This window comes from Humulus lupulus, chromosome 6, assembly GCF_963169125.1.
Source record: "Humulus lupulus chromosome 6, drHumLupu1.1, whole genome shotgun sequence".
NCBI classification, from domain to species: domain Eukaryota; kingdom Viridiplantae; phylum Streptophyta; class Magnoliopsida; order Rosales; family Cannabaceae; genus Humulus; species Humulus lupulus.
The window spans coordinates 98,370,201-98,386,002 of NC_084798.1; the positions used below are offsets into that span (position 1 = coordinate 98,370,201).

The 15,802-nt window shown below is 41.1% G+C and overlaps 2 protein-coding genes across 2 annotated transcripts; both read right to left on the minus strand.

Annotated features, from left to right (window-relative positions):
- Positions 1 to 753: 753 nt before the first annotated feature.
- Positions 754 to 3,520, minus strand: LOC133785332 (uncharacterized). The gene is made up of 4 exons (XM_062224581.1): positions 3,110 to 3,520; positions 1,907 to 2,987; positions 1,525 to 1,784; positions 754 to 1,359 (listed from the first exon to the last, which is right to left on the minus strand). Exons 1-4 carry the CDS (start codon positions 3,518 to 3,520, stop codon positions 754 to 756), a joined length of 2,358 nt encoding a protein of 785 aa, XP_062080565.1.
- A 431-nt stretch (positions 3,521 to 3,951) lies between these two features.
- On the minus strand, positions 3,952 to 4,695 carry LOC133785333 (uncharacterized). The gene has a single exon (XM_062224582.1). It carries the CDS (start codon positions 4,693 to 4,695, stop codon positions 3,952 to 3,954), a length of 744 nt encoding a protein of 247 aa, XP_062080566.1.
- Between the last annotated feature and the right edge of the window lie 11,107 nt (positions 4,696 to 15,802).

Consider the following 15,802-nt stretch of genomic DNA (forward strand, 5'->3'; position numbering starts at 1 on the left):
GTAATGATGGGGGTGAGTTTTCGATACATGGGGAATCGTGTTAGCCATCAAAACGCTATTGGGAAACTGTAACGGTCATGATTAGCTACTTTTTCGAAAAGGCGCAGACAGATGTGACAGGTCAGACGGAAGGTTGGTCGATTAAGCTTATTATATGCTGGTCGCAGTAAAATAAACTTGGGGGGAAATTTTTACACAAAAAATGACTACTTGATGACGTGACATAATTAATATACACGTGGGATACACGTGACAATTTAAGTGGGTATGATCTGTTCGACCATCGACCAGAAGAGAATTCACTCAGCAGGCAGTATATTTCATGGGTGACCAGTTTGGTCACAACATTTCATATATTTCCTTGAGATATGTAATTTTTTTTTTATGAGAAGAAGAAATTAAATTGCACTAAAACAAATTACAACCCACGGTTCCAGAAACTAAGACCCAACAACAGAATTACAAATGCTGGATGTAATCAAGCATCCTCTTCTCAGCGGCTTTCAACTTAGATCTAACTAACCCAAACAATCTGGCTTTAAGACCCATAATAATCAATGAGTCCAACTTCAAAACAGACATTGAATAACAACCAAATATACAACAGTTTCTATTGATCCAAATATAGTAGACAGCAGCAGCAAGGACAGCAGCAGCAATCTGTTGGTGAAGCCCTCTAGGTCTCCCAGCCATCCAAAGTAGCCAATCAGAATACTAAGGAGGCCAGATATCTGAACCAAGCTAAGAACGAACCTACTGCATCACCTTCTGAGAGAAAGAACAATCAAAGAATAGATGGGCATGAGACGCAATTCCCATTTCACAAACAGGGCAAATACTAGAATCCACCTGAACGTGGCATTTAATCAAGTTATCCCTTGTAAGAAGATGACCTAAAACCGCCTGCCAAATGATAAATCTGTGCTTTGGAGTCGACATTTTGCACCAGACCACCTTAGCAAAACTAGCCTTTTCCTTATGAATCATCTGATTGTACAAAATAGAAGTGTTCAGTTTGCCCTTGGTAACCGAAGCCAGCAAAGTGTCATGAGAGAAAGCATCTCTCAGCTTAATGAGCTTCCTCCAATACCAACTCACATTAGATTGAAGGCTATACAACAAGAATTTTTTCCCTTTGAGATAGATAGTTTCCACCCATTTGACCCATAAAGAGTCCTGCTTAGTCGATATTGCCCAAATGTATTTGGCCATCAAAGTTGCATTCCATTTCGACCCTTCTTTAAAACCAATACCCCCCATGCTCTTAGGTAAATAAACCTGCTCCCAAGAAGACAAATGCAACTTACTCCGGTTGCCCTTAGCTCCCCATAAGAAGTTCCTGCATAACCTATCAATCTCCTGAATAATTCTTTGAGGAAGCAGAAGTATACTCATCCAATACGCCCTAATACCCAGCAAAACTGAATGAATTAGCTAAGATCTTCCAGCAAAGGAGAGATGCCTACTAGACCAAGTATGTAAACGGCTTTGAATTTTTTTAAGAATCAAACCACAGTCCTCTACCTTCCATTTAGTAGGTCTAAGAAACAAACCCAGATATTTTAAAAGGAAATATCCCTCCTCAATGTTCAAGCACTCCATGATTCTCTTCTTTTCATCCGAATGAACACCACCAAAATAAATGTGGGATTTAGATAAATTCATAGTAAGACTGGAATCCTGACTAAACTTGGTAAAACCAGCATGAAGAAGTTGAACTGACCTAAAGGAACCCTTGAAAAAGATGATAAGATCATCCGCAAAGCATAAGTTGACGAATTCAGCTTTTTACAAAGCAGGTGAAATATGAATTCCTTGTGTTAAGCAGCCTAAGCAAGCAGTCTAGTAAGATACTCCATAACCAATACAAATAGAAGAGGAGATATGGGATCTCCTTGACACAAACCTTTCATACCACTGAAACCCCCATATAACCTTCCATTCAGTAATAAATAATAGGAAGCCCCCTTCAAAAACACCATGATCCATTGAATAAAGCGACTAGGAAAACAATACGCATTTAACAGATCCTCCAAGAAGTACCAATCAATGGAATCATATGCCTTGCTTAGATCCATCTTTATCAAGCATCTAGTTGAAATATTATTCCTGGAGGAGCCCTTGAGGAGATCTTGAAGTATGAAAATGTTATGCGTTAAAGATCTATGTTGAATAAATGCTCCCTTGTTCTGATGAATAAGCAATGGGAGAACATTGGCCAACCTCACACAAAGCATTTTTGAAATACATTTGTATAAGGTGTTACAACATGCAATTGGTCTGTAATCGGCTGTTGTGGAAGGAGTTTCGACCTTAGGAATAAGGGAAATAATAGATATGTTAAGTGTTGTTGGTAATTGGCCAGATTCAAAGAATTTTAAGATAGCAGTGGAAATCTCATCCCCTAAATCCTTCCACATGGATTTAAAAAAACCCGAACCAAACCCATCAGGACCAGGACTATTAACAGAGTGAATACTAAACATAGCAAATTTCACATCCCTCTTCATAAATGGCTTAACTAAACTGAGTTGCTGATCTAAATTCAGAATAGTACCATGCTGAAAACAATCTTGTTGAATCTTAGTAATAGTTGGGCTAGGACTACCCATAAATCCCTTGAAATGATTAACCACAGCATCATAACAATCAATAATCTGACCATGCTCATCAAAGAAGGCTGTAATCCTATTACAAGCTGTCGTCTGTTTTAGACTAGCAATAAAATAGGAAGTATTTTCATCTCCAAATCCCAGCCAAGTGATCTTACTCCTTTGCTGGAGAAAACTCTCATACATTTTGGATTTTCGAACAAATTCAATATTCGCTTCATGCTCAGCTTGCTGAAAACCAGGTGAGAGAGGATCCTGCTGAAGCTTAAATTGAGCATGCTGAAACTTTTCCTTGGCTGCTGAGTAACGAACAGTGACATCACCAACTTGCAATTTATTAAACTGAGTCAAAACCATCTTCAATCTGTTCAGCTTCTATAAAATACCCAAGAGATCAGTTCGATTAACCTTCATAGACCAGCTTTTAAGAACAGTTTCTCTGAAATCCACATGTTAAAAATTTTGAAAGGTTTAACCCCTGAAATCTAACCAATCACAATCTTGATAATACAATAACAATGATCTGATAGAACATCCCAATTAAAACGAGCCTCAAAGTTGGGAAAAGCATCAACCCAAGCTTCATTACTAAGAGCCCTATCCAATTTAGAGAATATATGGGACCCTTCCATCTGCTTGTTAGACCAAGTATAGTGAGCACCTATCCTATGAAGCTCAGACATCAAACAACTAGCCCTCCAATTACGGGCATCTTCAACTTCCAAATCCGTAATAGGCCGATCTCCTACTCTATCATCAAAGTCAAACATTGCATTAAAATCCCCAGCCACTAACCAAGGTTGGACAGGAAATAATAGTGAAAACATAGCCTGCCAAAGTCTCTTCCTTTCCTCAATCGTATTTCTTCCATAGATTATTGTCAAACAAAATTCCTTAGGAACCCCCATGATCTTCACAAAACAATGAATGAATTGATCCTCAGCCCCAAGAACCTTCACTTTAGCTATATCACCTTTCCAAACCAGCAATATTCTTCCTTCCACAACCAGAACAGAAAAAAAACTCCCAACCCCTAAAAATTGTTGTCATCATTTCCTCAATCTTAGGACCCCTAAGTTTCGACTCAAAAAAAGCCCCTAACCCAATTTTATTGAAACGGCAGTCATAAAGAGACTTCTGCTTATTCCTTTTATTTAGGTCTCTAACATTCCAGCACAAAAGATTTCCTCCTTCCATTAGAAATATTATTAACAACTTTTCCCTGTTTTGAAACCTCCAATTGACACTCCTGTAACACACTATATTGGTTATTCCTTCTAGGCTGAGAGTCCTCATTCACATGTTTAACTCCAGCCACTCATTTGGGTGAAGTCCAAACCTATTCTTGATCTTCAGTGGAGAAACTAGTCATCTTCACATGAGCTGATTGGGATGCCAAACCTATCTCAGTATCATAGGAGATCTTGGTCAACTTATCAGTACCTGGGTCCAAATCCTTCTGTTTATGCGCACCCACCTCCTCCACTAAATCTATTTGTTCCACCTTTGCCTTCCAAACTGATCTCTGCTCCCTCTTACAACCTGAAGCAACATGCCCTAAGTTTTTACATGTCGAACATCTAGTAGGCAACCATTCAAACTCAATAGCCTGCTCTACCAATTGTCCTCTTTCATTCAGAAAGCTTATACTGTGAGGTAGCTGCTCAGTTATTTCAACATCCACAAGCACTCTTGCAAACTTTACCATAGATCTATCATTAGTAATCCTATCCATCATCATAGGTCTACCAATGGTACTCACAAGTGCACTCAAACATTTAGTACCCCAATATTGCAGCCCTAAGTCATGTAATCTAATCCAAACAGGAATCGATTTCACTAACCTCGGGGTATCAATGTTAGTCGACCAAGGCCTCAAAATGACAGGCTTCCAATCAAAGTGAACCACACCAGATTCTAAGACCAAATCCCTAATAGTTGTATCCCGAAACTTAACAATCGTAAACCTTGCATTCATCCTAGCCACCTTTTCAATGTCGAGTTTGCCCCACATTCTTCTAATGAACCCTTCAAAAACTGCAATCGGAGGATTGGTACCAAGAACAATACAGACCATAGCCATATTCCAAAATGAAGCCTCTACCTCAATCTCCTCCAGATTCAACTGCGCAATCAATTGCCCATCCCGGGCCAATGGTTCCTCATAAGTCAATCTAGCTCCACCCTGCTTTGCAAAACTATCGTGAAACTGGGACCATTTTTCTTTGGCAAGATCCTAAAACGCCAAATCTTCCTTATCCTTCGCCAATGAGGTATTGCCCAAAGTGAACCCTTCACCGTGTGACTCAATTTTTCCAGAACCATGACCTTCGCCTTTGTGTATCTCTGAAAATTCAGCAACCGTATCCGCAAAAACTTCCTCCACCGAAAGCTCAGCCTCTAAATTCTTGGTTTGAAGACCTTCAGCATTCAGTCCCGTAGGAGAATCGATCACAACCTCAGATGACTTAGAAACAGGCTTCTGAATCACTTTCTTATGCCTCGCCATGGAGAAGAAGAGAGCAACTCTCACGCGATAAAGTTAATTTTTAGATATGTAATTTTTCATTTATGTAATAATTGTGATTTCCATTATTATTTAGACACGCCTGTATTAAATGTAATTAAGCCCATCGGCCCATGTAGAACTCCTTGAGCCAATAAATAAGAATCAAGGAGCTCAAGAGAGGGGACTTTTCTTTTGGACTTTTTAAACTCCAGAATTCTGAGAGAGAATTAGAGTGTTCTTATCCGCCATACTTGTATTCATCCTAAGGCTTATGAAACTCGTGAGCCCTAGTTCATTGATCACAGTTCTTGGAATTCTACATCAATAAGAACACTAAGTGGATGTAGGTTATTACCATTCTCTAGGGCCGAACCACTATAAATCTTTGGGGTCATTTATATTTTATCTTGATTTCATCTCATTTCTATCGTTTTACTTGACTCCGTGTCGTTGACCAAATCGAGGGTCAAGAATGTGTTATATGCTTGTGGCCACATTGTTATGTGGATATATTTGTGATATTCGGCAAGAGTGGATCCATTTGACCAAGGGAGTGGGGAAAAGTGGCTAAGTGTTGGTAGCCATTCTCCCTACACATTCTAGACTTTCATTATCCTCTTTAGTTACTTTAAAACTCACTCAAAAACACCCAAGTTCAAAGACAACATATCCAAGTGGAGATTAATTTTTTTTGGAGATTTGAGGAAGCCTGGAAAGATTTGAGCAGCAAAGGAAGGAGATAGGAGCAGCCAAGGTCTCATTTTATTTGGAATTTTCAAAATTTAGAGGTAATTTCTTTACTTGTTCATCAATGGTACCTTGGATGAGGTTTTGGGATTTTTGGATTTTTTAAGTTTGAATTGTTGTGTATAGATTGTAGGGATGAGTGTATTGAGCATAGGAATTTGTTTAGAAGTTTAAGTGGGGCTCGAATTTAGTTTGGAACTGAGGATTTGGGGTATGATTCTCGAATTTTGGGGAGAAAGCTTGAGTTTGAAACTCAACTATGACATTTTGTATTCTAATAGGTTTTGGTGCATTTTTGTGATGTTTTGATGTTGGTTATGGTTTGTATAAGTTGTGGTTATTTTGGTGTCAAAATATGGTGGGAAACCTCTTTGAAGTTGATTTTTGGGTTTGGAATTAGGCTTGAAATGCAGGGGAAAACATTGTTTCTGGGTTCGTTGCGGTGGCACCGCAGCGCCTAGGGATGAGTGTCGCAGTGTGTATGCATTTCCTCGAGGGCAGGGTTTGCCCTCTGACCCATGTAGCGCTGTGACCCTAATGTGTTTTTTTTATTAGGAGGGCTTCTCAAACTTCTTTGGAGTCGCGAGCCTCAGTGGTGGCGCCGCGGTGCTAATGCCTTTTTACGGCCAATATTTCAGGTTTTGGAAATAAGGCTCAAGGCTTAGGAGATTTGATTTGAGAACCCACTTGGGGGCTCGGCGGACGATTCCATTACCCGATTGAATCGAATGGGAGGACCCTGAGAACTAGGGTTTAGTTTTGAAACCCATGATTTAAACTTAGTCCCTAATAAATGTACCACTTATGTTGGGACTAGGAGTTCCGCGGGGCTCGAGTAAAGAGGATTACACTCAAGGTCACTTTGTCATCAACACATGACTTGAGGTAAGAAAATAGGCACAAGCACCAAGTGTAGGAATTGAGTCCTGATTATCAACCATAGGTATGACCGTGCTATGAATTTGTTTAAAGTTAAATGTTTTCTCTATATAAGCATTTGTTGTTATAATCATTTGTAATGATGGGTTGTTGTGATTGATCGTTCACGAAGCCGTTATCAGCATTACATGTGTAATGTAGGTCATAGTGATGGGGCCATTACAGGGGTGTGGTATGCATCTGCTTGACATGAGTCATTATACTGGTTGGAAAATTAACGTGAATCTGGTTATGATTTATAAAGCATATATTTGATGTAAATGATTATCTGAATATGTGTCTTACTTGATTAAGTTTTCTTGTTGGGTCTTGGTACATGGGTGCTTTGTAGTGCAGGTAAGGGCAAAGGAAATCTGGGTCAGTCATGAGTTGGAGAGCTTTGGAGTGGCGCGTACATATTCGGCCAGCTCGGTCGCCACAGCTGAGTTATTTTGAGGGGCTTAGGAAACGAGTTTGATTTTTTTGCTTAGGCAGCTACTTTTGTAACCCTGGTTGTAACCACATTTCAGTTCAAAATAACTTATTTTTGGGATCCCATGTAAATGTCCAAGTTTTAATAAAAGTTTATACGCTTTACCAAAAAATTTAATACCTAAGTCTTTGATTAACTTTAGTTACACTTTTGAGTCCAAATGACTCGCTTAACGAATTAAGAACTATCTTAAACACACGGTGTAACGGCCCTAGATTAGTAGGATGTTACAGGTTTAGCTCTACTTTGGCCACCTAGAGTGATTAGGTATAATCCTGCCCTAAGGACAAATCAACATAAACAAGTAAATCCTGGGCTATATTGATTAAGTCTTAACTTAGGTTTTCTCTTCCAAGTCTCACCTAAATTACTATATCAAATTCAAAGTTGATTATTCTTTGAAAAACATTAAGTACAAACAAATATAAGTAATTACAATGAACATCAAAATAAAGAATTAAAAAAAAAACTTATTTATAAACATAGGGTTCCATTAAAAGCCTTTGAATTTTTTTTTTAGTTCACCATCTTAAAGAATAACACTAAACAAGAATAACAATTCATGGTTTGAAATTCAAAAGATAAAATAAAGAAGAAGAAGAAAATACTGTTGACCCTCGATTTGGCCAACGACACGGAGTCAAATGTACAACAGAAAATGAGACGACAATTAAGAGTTTAATCTAATGGTAAAGAAGAAAACACCAACGATTTATAGTGGTTCGGCCCCAGAGAATGGTAATGACCTACGTCCACTTAGTGTTATTATTAATATTGAATCCCAAAGCCGTGATCAAAGAACTAGGGTTCTTGAGTTTCACAAACCTTGGGAGAATTACAATAAAATGATGGATAATCACACTATAGCTTTCTCTCTCAATATTCAAGAAAAGATTCAGAGATCAAAAAGTCCCTTCCTTGAGCTATTTCATGCATATTTATAGGCTCAAGAGGGGTTACAAAGGCCAATGGGCCTTAACTTTCCTTAATAACCGCGTATCAAGGTAATAAAGAGGAAATATTCAACGTAATTATTATAGGATTACAAACTTATAAGGAAATAAACCAAATTATACGACTAGCCTTGTCGTACCTAAAAGTCAGCTTTGATGAAGCAATGTGTAGCTGGTCGATAACCGAACAGTACCGCCTCATTTCAATTCTGCCACGTGTCATCCACGTGTAAAAAATACCTGCCACATCATAAGTAACCATTTTTTGGTAAACATTTTCCCCCCAAGTTTACTTTACTGTGACCAGCATAAAGTAAACTTAGGTGTCTGACCTTTCGTATGCCCCATGAAACATGTCAGAGTCGTCATGCCTCTTCGAAAAAAGCAACCAATCATGTTCAATCAGGACTTGTCGGTTTCCCAAAAACCTGTATGACGGCTATTATAGTTTCCCATACTGCGAAAACAGTAATTCATAATTACCTCTTTTATAGTGTCACAGTCATTATAAATAATGCCCCTAATTCACTTTTTAACTTGTCACTTTTCACTCGTCATCTCCTTCTCAAGAACTCCAAAGAACTTCAACCTCCAGAGCCTAGAAATCCCAGGAGCTATCATCGCTGATCCAAGGAATCTCTATTCAGACGCTCAAAGTTTTTCGTGTTCATAATCCACCTTTCATCCAAGTAAGTCTTACGAACCATTCAGCTATTTAAGTTGCCATGCAAAGTTGTTTTTTATTCATTTCGTATCTGAGTTCTTGACTGAAACTGTCTTGGGGTAATGGGCATATTGATTGATGCTTGATAGGGAAGTGAAATAGGGTTGTATAGGAGTTAGGAGTCAGTTTGGTCGTTGAGACTGTAGATTTAAGGCGTAAAATCGAAGTAAAAATTTGATTTTTAAGCTAGTTGAAAAACTGGGTTTTTCCCGCCTTCTCAGAGTTGAAAAAGTTTTCTTTGAAAAACTTTTTACTTCCGCTTTTCAATCTGTTTCTCAAACTGCTCGTAAGAGACTTAGTGTTTTTGTTAGAATGCTGCTGGCCGTATAAAAACTTAATTTTCATACGCAAGCAATGTTATTCCAACTCTCAACACAAGCTTTTAAGCTTTAAGTTCTCATCTCCCCTTTTTCTGTTCGCAGCTTTTCATGCAAGATCCGTGGGGAGGTGAGAGACCCATCGATGATGACTTGATAGCTCAATTGCTCGAGGATGAGGAGCAACCATCGTCGCTATACCTGAAATTCCCTTTTCTCGCGCCACTTCAAACACTCCATCGACCCTCCTCCAAAATATGGGTCGAGAAAAAACTAAAGCCCAGAAAAAGAAACCATCCAATCCTTCAAATCAGCCTGCTTCTCGGGCTGAAATTCCCTCGACCAGTGGTCAAGAAAGAAATATCCCCGACCCTAGTATCTAAACCCACGCTCAACTTCGAAACGCCATTCAACCAGATGTTGAATGGTATGTCACCCCTTCTAGCCGAGTAACAATTAGGATGATTACGAATTATATTAAAAAATACGGACTTCCTGGGGTAACCCTACTCCAACCCACCAAAGACCAACGGGAGAATTTGCTTGGAGGCGCTTTCAGCACTTGGTCGAGGTATCACATCAAGGCAGGAGCTATCCTGCCTCTTCATCCTTTCTTCCAAGGAGTGGCCAACTACTTCGGGGTCGCTCCTTTTCAAATAACCCCTAATAGATATAGAATGCTCTCAGGACTCTATATCCTTTATAGCCATAAGAAATGGCCTGTCCCCACACCACATGAGGTCAACTATCTATTCGACCTAAAATCCAACCTCAACCAGGAAAACATGGGGTTCTTCCACTTCTGTCACCAAGAAACATCCTGTACTTTCCTGAGTGACACAACTTTTATTTCCAATGTGGGGAGGTACCACCTTGAGTACTTCCTGACTATGGACATGGTTGCCAACAACCTGGCCTTCACCCAAGGTGGTAATACTTTAACACCCCTGGTCGTTTATTTTTCTTTAATTTTTTCCTGCACTTTCCTTAGATTTTTATCGCCTTTCCGGCCCATGGTTGCGACCAGACCCTACTCCAACACATGGAGGTCCGATCAGTCCTCTTGGCCAGTATGACTGATGTGGAGAAGAGCGACAAGCATCTGGTCACAGAGGCTAACCTTAGGCTAGTCGGGTTGTTTGCTCCTCACCAGGATGTGAGGGAGTCAACAGCGGGAAGTGCCACTGGCGAGCAGATTCCCGAGAAGCACCCAGACGTGTCACAACCTCAAAGGAGGAGGACGGCTGGAGTGACAATCAAGGAACCCTCCAGCATCCCGCAAGCTGCTGCTCCCCCCGCCCCACTGGGAAAGGTAAAAAGGAAAGCCACCGAACCTCCCGCTCCCATCGACGAATCTTCAAATGAGAACGGTACTGATCTCTCGTTCTTAGATAGTTTTCCAATTCCCTATCACTTATTTGACGAGGACGGCAACTTTAAGTATACTCCAAACTTAAGTTTAGACTTCTTCCAGGCAGTAAGTAGTTCAGTAAGTTATGTAGCGACCAGTAGTTGTAGCAAGGGTACTTTACTTATAATCTCTTTGCTTTCATTTTTAGTTCTGTCTATATATCTTGTCTCACTACTTGTGTTGTTTCTTTTTGTGCAAATATGTCATCTGAAGACGTGTTCGAGCATTACAAGGTTGTCGCTGCTTCTTCAAGCAGGAAGAAGGACAGCAAGAGGACTCGGGGGGAGAGCAGTAAAACCATCTCCACCTCCATCGCCACTGTTCCTTCGAAGGAGACCACGCCACCTCCATCGCCACTCCAGCAGCTAGCCTCAACGCCTCCGGTCTACCAGGATGCTACTCCTCCAACACCTGTCGACCAGCACCCTACTCCTCAAGACCCTTACAGCCGAACACACCGCACTCAACCCTCTCAGCCCGAAGGCTTCGTGTCCAACTCCGTGGTCAGCTCAGCCAGGGAGAGGATATACAAGCTCTCCAAACACAAACGTAGTCAAGAGGCCATTGACGGTACCATCTCCATGGAGACCAACCAAAAACTCAACCGAGGGCTGAATGAGATAGTTAGCGTAAGTTACATCCTGATGGTGAATAACTTGTTTTTGATTTTCTGCCATAGACTTACTCTTTTCATCTGATTGCAGGGATTGCTGACCATGATTGTTGGCTGGCGCCGTGCAGGTGCAATGGTGTCCCAAACCAAAAATTTTGACACCAGGCTTGCTGAGGCTAAGAAATCGCTTGAAGGGAAAAATGCTGACCTTCTCGAGAAGAACACTGAGCTAACTAAGCAGAACAGAGAGTTGCTTGAGAAAAGTGCGGAGCTGTCTAAGCAGAATGAGGAACTGCTCGAGAAAAAATCCACTTTGACTGAGGAGCTGCTGGAGAGTCGGGACGCCATGAATAAATCCAATGAAGACAAAGAAAAATTCAGGGCGCCAAACTCAACTACCAACAATCCAAACAACTCGAGCTTGATTTGATTGCGAGCAGGCAAGAGACGGAGGAGCTGGAAAAGCGCGTGAAGGAGCTTGAGGAACTTGAAGCCAAGAACTTGGAGAAGTACAAATAAGCCACCAATCTTTGCTTCTACGAGTTTTGGAAGCACAACCTGAAGGCTACCTTCAGCAACCTGTCAGATCGCCTGAGGCGGACTCTAATGTCTCAGTGTGTTGTTCGCCTGGAGGAAGAAGAGAGGGCTAAAGTTCCTACTTCCCCAGAGATCTCCCTGGCAACAGGGATAGATGGTGTAGATAATGAAGCTGGCGCAGATTTTGACTAGGACGCTCCTCAAGACCCTCCAGCCTCTTAGTCTTTATCCTTTCTATCTTTTAACCTTTTGACTACACGACCTACGGGTCGTGATGTAAAGACATTTTAATTTTCTATTAAAAGTTTATTGCTGCATTGGCAGCTTTTACTTTTAATTGAACAATTACATCCGAGTAGTAACTGCTCGTGGTGTAAAAGGATTCCTTTAATATAGTATAATATATTCATTTTATTATAACATATGTTCGCATGACCGAACTTAGCATAGTACATTGGATTGATTGAACAAAATACAAAATTTTGAAAAATACTCTAAGTTCCTCAGCATGCTTTCACTTATTTTTCTCATGTGTTTACATATCTTTCGATATGCTTTGCTTACTAGATGCCTTATATGCCCTCCCCCCCCCCCCCCCAAGTGATTGAGGAGCTTTAGGTCCTTAGTCACTTGCTTTGACCAGAACTTGTTCGAACATTACTGCTCGGAGCAAAATAATAATACAGCAAAACAACACACGTAATGAGCAAATACTTGTAATAAATACAATAATTGGCAAGAATGACTGGATGTGCACAGTCCCTTATATTTCTCGTAATAAATGGACAAAACGTGTCTGTACGAGTGATCAATAAGATCTTACACTTATAAGCGATTAGTCACATAAAATGACCAACCCTTTTTCATAACTTGTAAAAAGTAAAATTAATACAAGCCAATTTTTAGTGATAGTACTTGCGTAGGTGTTCTCCATTCAATTAGCGAGGAATGAGATCTCCATTTAAGCGAGCAAGTTTTTAGGTGCCTGGATAGAGGACTTCTTCAATCTAGTATGGTCCTTCCCAATTAGGTCCGAGTACTCCAGCAGCCTGGTCACGGGTATTTAGGAAAACCTTCAAAGTACTAAATCTCCGATGTTGAATTTTCTTTCGCGTACTTTAGAGTTGAAATACCGGGCGACTTTTTGCTGGTACGCAGCTACTCGGAGTTGGGCTTGTTCACGTTTCTCATCGATCAAGTGCAGGGATTCCATCAATAATTGGTTGTTAGAGCCTTACGTTATTCTGCGCTGTGATGGTGGATCTAACTCAACAGGCAACATAGCCTCATACCCATAAGCCAAAGAGAATGGAGTATGGCCTATTGCTGTTTGATGAGAAGTTCTGTACGACCAAAGGACTTTAGGAAATTGCTCTGGCCATGCACCCTTAGCCTCTTCCAGTGTTTTCTTTAGGGTAATCTTTAGCGTTTTATTGACTGCTTCGACTTGTCCACTTGCTTGGGGATGGGCGACTGAAGAAAAGCTCTTGATAATCCCATGTCGTTCGCAAAAGTCCGTGAATAAATCACAATCAAATTGTGTGTCGTTATCTGAGACGATTTTCTTTGGCAATCCATAGCAACGAATGATGTTTTTTACCACAAAATCCAGCACTTTCTTGGTCGTTATGGTTGCGAGTGGCTCGGCTTTGGCCCATTTAGTGAAATAATCGATGGCAACCACAGCATACTTGATGCCGCCCTTTCCTGTGGGTAAAGATCTGATTAAGTCTATACCCCACACTGCAAACGGCCACGGACTTTGCATCTATTTCAATTCATTAGGGGCTACTCGCGGGATTTTTGAGAATCTCTAGCACTTGTCACACCTCCGTACAAATTCCATCGAGTGTTCATTCATTGTTGGCCAAAAATACCCTTGCCTCAGGATCTTCTTTGACAAGATTTGCCCCCCAGCGTGGTCCCCAGAAAAGCCTTCGTGTACCTCTTTCATCAATTCTTTGGCTTTCTCTTTCGAAACACATCTGAGGAGTGGCATTGAGTATCCCCTTCGGTACAAGATTCCATCAACTAGGATATACCTAGTAGCCTGTCATTGAAGGGTCCTAGCTTTGTTTCTGTCCGTTGGTAACACGCCTTGCATCAGATTCTCTACGTATGGTGCCATCCATGTTTCCGCCACCTGGATCACCAGAGTGGTCTCCTCTGCTTGGATGCTTGGCATAGATAGTCGTTCAACTGGCACTGTGTTCAGAGTATCAGCATCTTTTGCACTTGCTAGCTTGGCCAAAGCATCAGCCTTTGAATTTTGGTCGCGAGGTACCTGCTGAAGGGTGTACTTGTCAAACTGTGCTAATAGATCCTTTGTTTTGTTTAAATAGGCAACCATCTTTAAACCTCGGGCTTGGTACTCTCCCATGACTTGATTTACCACCAGCTGAGAGTCACTGTAGATGTCAAGTATCTTTATATTCATGTCCCTAGCTAATCGCAACCCAGCGAGCAACGCTTCATACTCAGCCTTGTTGTTGGAAGCAGTGAAGTCAAACCTGATTGCACAGTGATATCGATGACCTTTCAGGTGTAATCAGGATCACCCCTGCCCCTGCATGATACTCGTTGGAAGAGCCGTCTATAAATAACTTCCATGAGGGAGGTTGGTTTTGAGACTCGGGCTCTTCGGTCTGCTCGCTATCTGTAAGTTCAGTGAACTCTGCAGTGAAGTCAGTCAGGGCTTGCCCTTTTATCTTTGCTCGCGGTAAGTAAGAGATATCGAACTGCCCAAGTTCGACTACCCATTTCAACAATCTCCCCGCAGCCTCTAGCTTTTGCAGAACTTGCCGTAGAGGTTGGTCAGTCAAAACTGTGATTGGGTGAGTGTGAAAGTAAGGTCGCAGCTTCCTTGAGGCCAAAATTAAGTAATAGGCTAACTTTTCAATTGGTGGATATCGCAGCTCCGCTTCAATTAGCCTCTTGCTTACATAATAAACAGCCTTATGCACGCCTTCTTCTTCCCTTACTAAGACAGCACTAGCAGCATATTCCGTAATCGCCAAGTAGACAAACAAAGTTTCCTCATCGACCGGCTTTGATAGGATGGGTGGCTGCGCCATGTGAGTCTTTAATGGTTGGAAAGCCTGCTCGCACTCCTCTGTCCACTCAAATTTTTTGTTGCCTCTAAGTAGATTAAAAAATGGAACGCACTTGTCCATTGATTTCGAAATAAATCTACTGAGAGTGGCAATCCTTCCAGTCAAACTTTGAACATCCTTAATCTTTGCTAGCGATTTCATATCGATCAGGGCTTTGATTTTCTCGGGATTGGCTTCAATTCCTCTCGAGTTAACTATAAATCCCAAGAACTTCCCTGATCCTACTCCGAAGGAGCATTTTGAGGGGATTCAGCTTCATTTGATATTTGTTCAATACGTTGAAGCACTCCTGCAAATCCTCTATATGCCCTTCTTCCTTCTTCGACTTAACCAGCATATCGTCGACGTATACTTCCATGTTTGTCCCGATCATCTCCTTAAACATGTGGTTGACTAATCGCTGGTAAGTCGCACCAGCATTTTTCAAACCGAAGGGCATTACTTTGTAACAGTATAGCCCGGTGTCAGTCCAAAAGCTAGTGTGATCCTTATCAGGAGGATGCATACTAATCTGATTATATCCGGAGTATGCATCCATGAATGAGAGAATCTCGTGCCCTGCAGTGGCATCGACCAGTTGGTCGATTCTTGGGAGTGGGAAACAATCTTTGGGGCAGGCTTTATTAAGGTTTGTGAAATCCACGCATGTTCGCCACTTGCCATTCAGTTTGGGAACTAGTATGGGATTAGAGACCCATGATCGATAAAACGCCACCCTGATGAACCCATTCTCTTTCAGCTTCTCGACTTCTTCTTTTAAGGCCTTTGATCTATCTTTGTCAAGCAGCCTTCTTTTCTGTTGTACCAGTGGAAAACTCTTGTCGATGTTCAGGACATGGCTGATGACTACAGGAT

Excerpts from the sequence above, each read along its gene's own strand:
- LOC133785333 (XM_062224582.1), bottom strand. The coding sequence starts at position 4,695 with ATGGCTATGGTCTGTATTGTTCTTGGTACCAATCCTCCGATTGCAGTT.
- LOC133785332 (XM_062224581.1), bottom strand. The coding sequence starts at position 3,520 with ATGGGGGTTCCTAAGGAATTTTGTTTGACAATAATCTATGGAAGAAAT. Across the intron at positions 2,988-3,109 it reads GTTATTGTATTATCAAGATT|AAGCTGAACAGATTGAAGAT; the intron begins GTGATTGGTTAG and ends GGTATTTTATAG. Across the intron at positions 1,360-1,524 it reads TTAGACCTACTAAATGGAAG|GAGATTGATAGGTTATGCAG; the intron begins GTAGAGGACTGT and ends AGAATTATTCAG.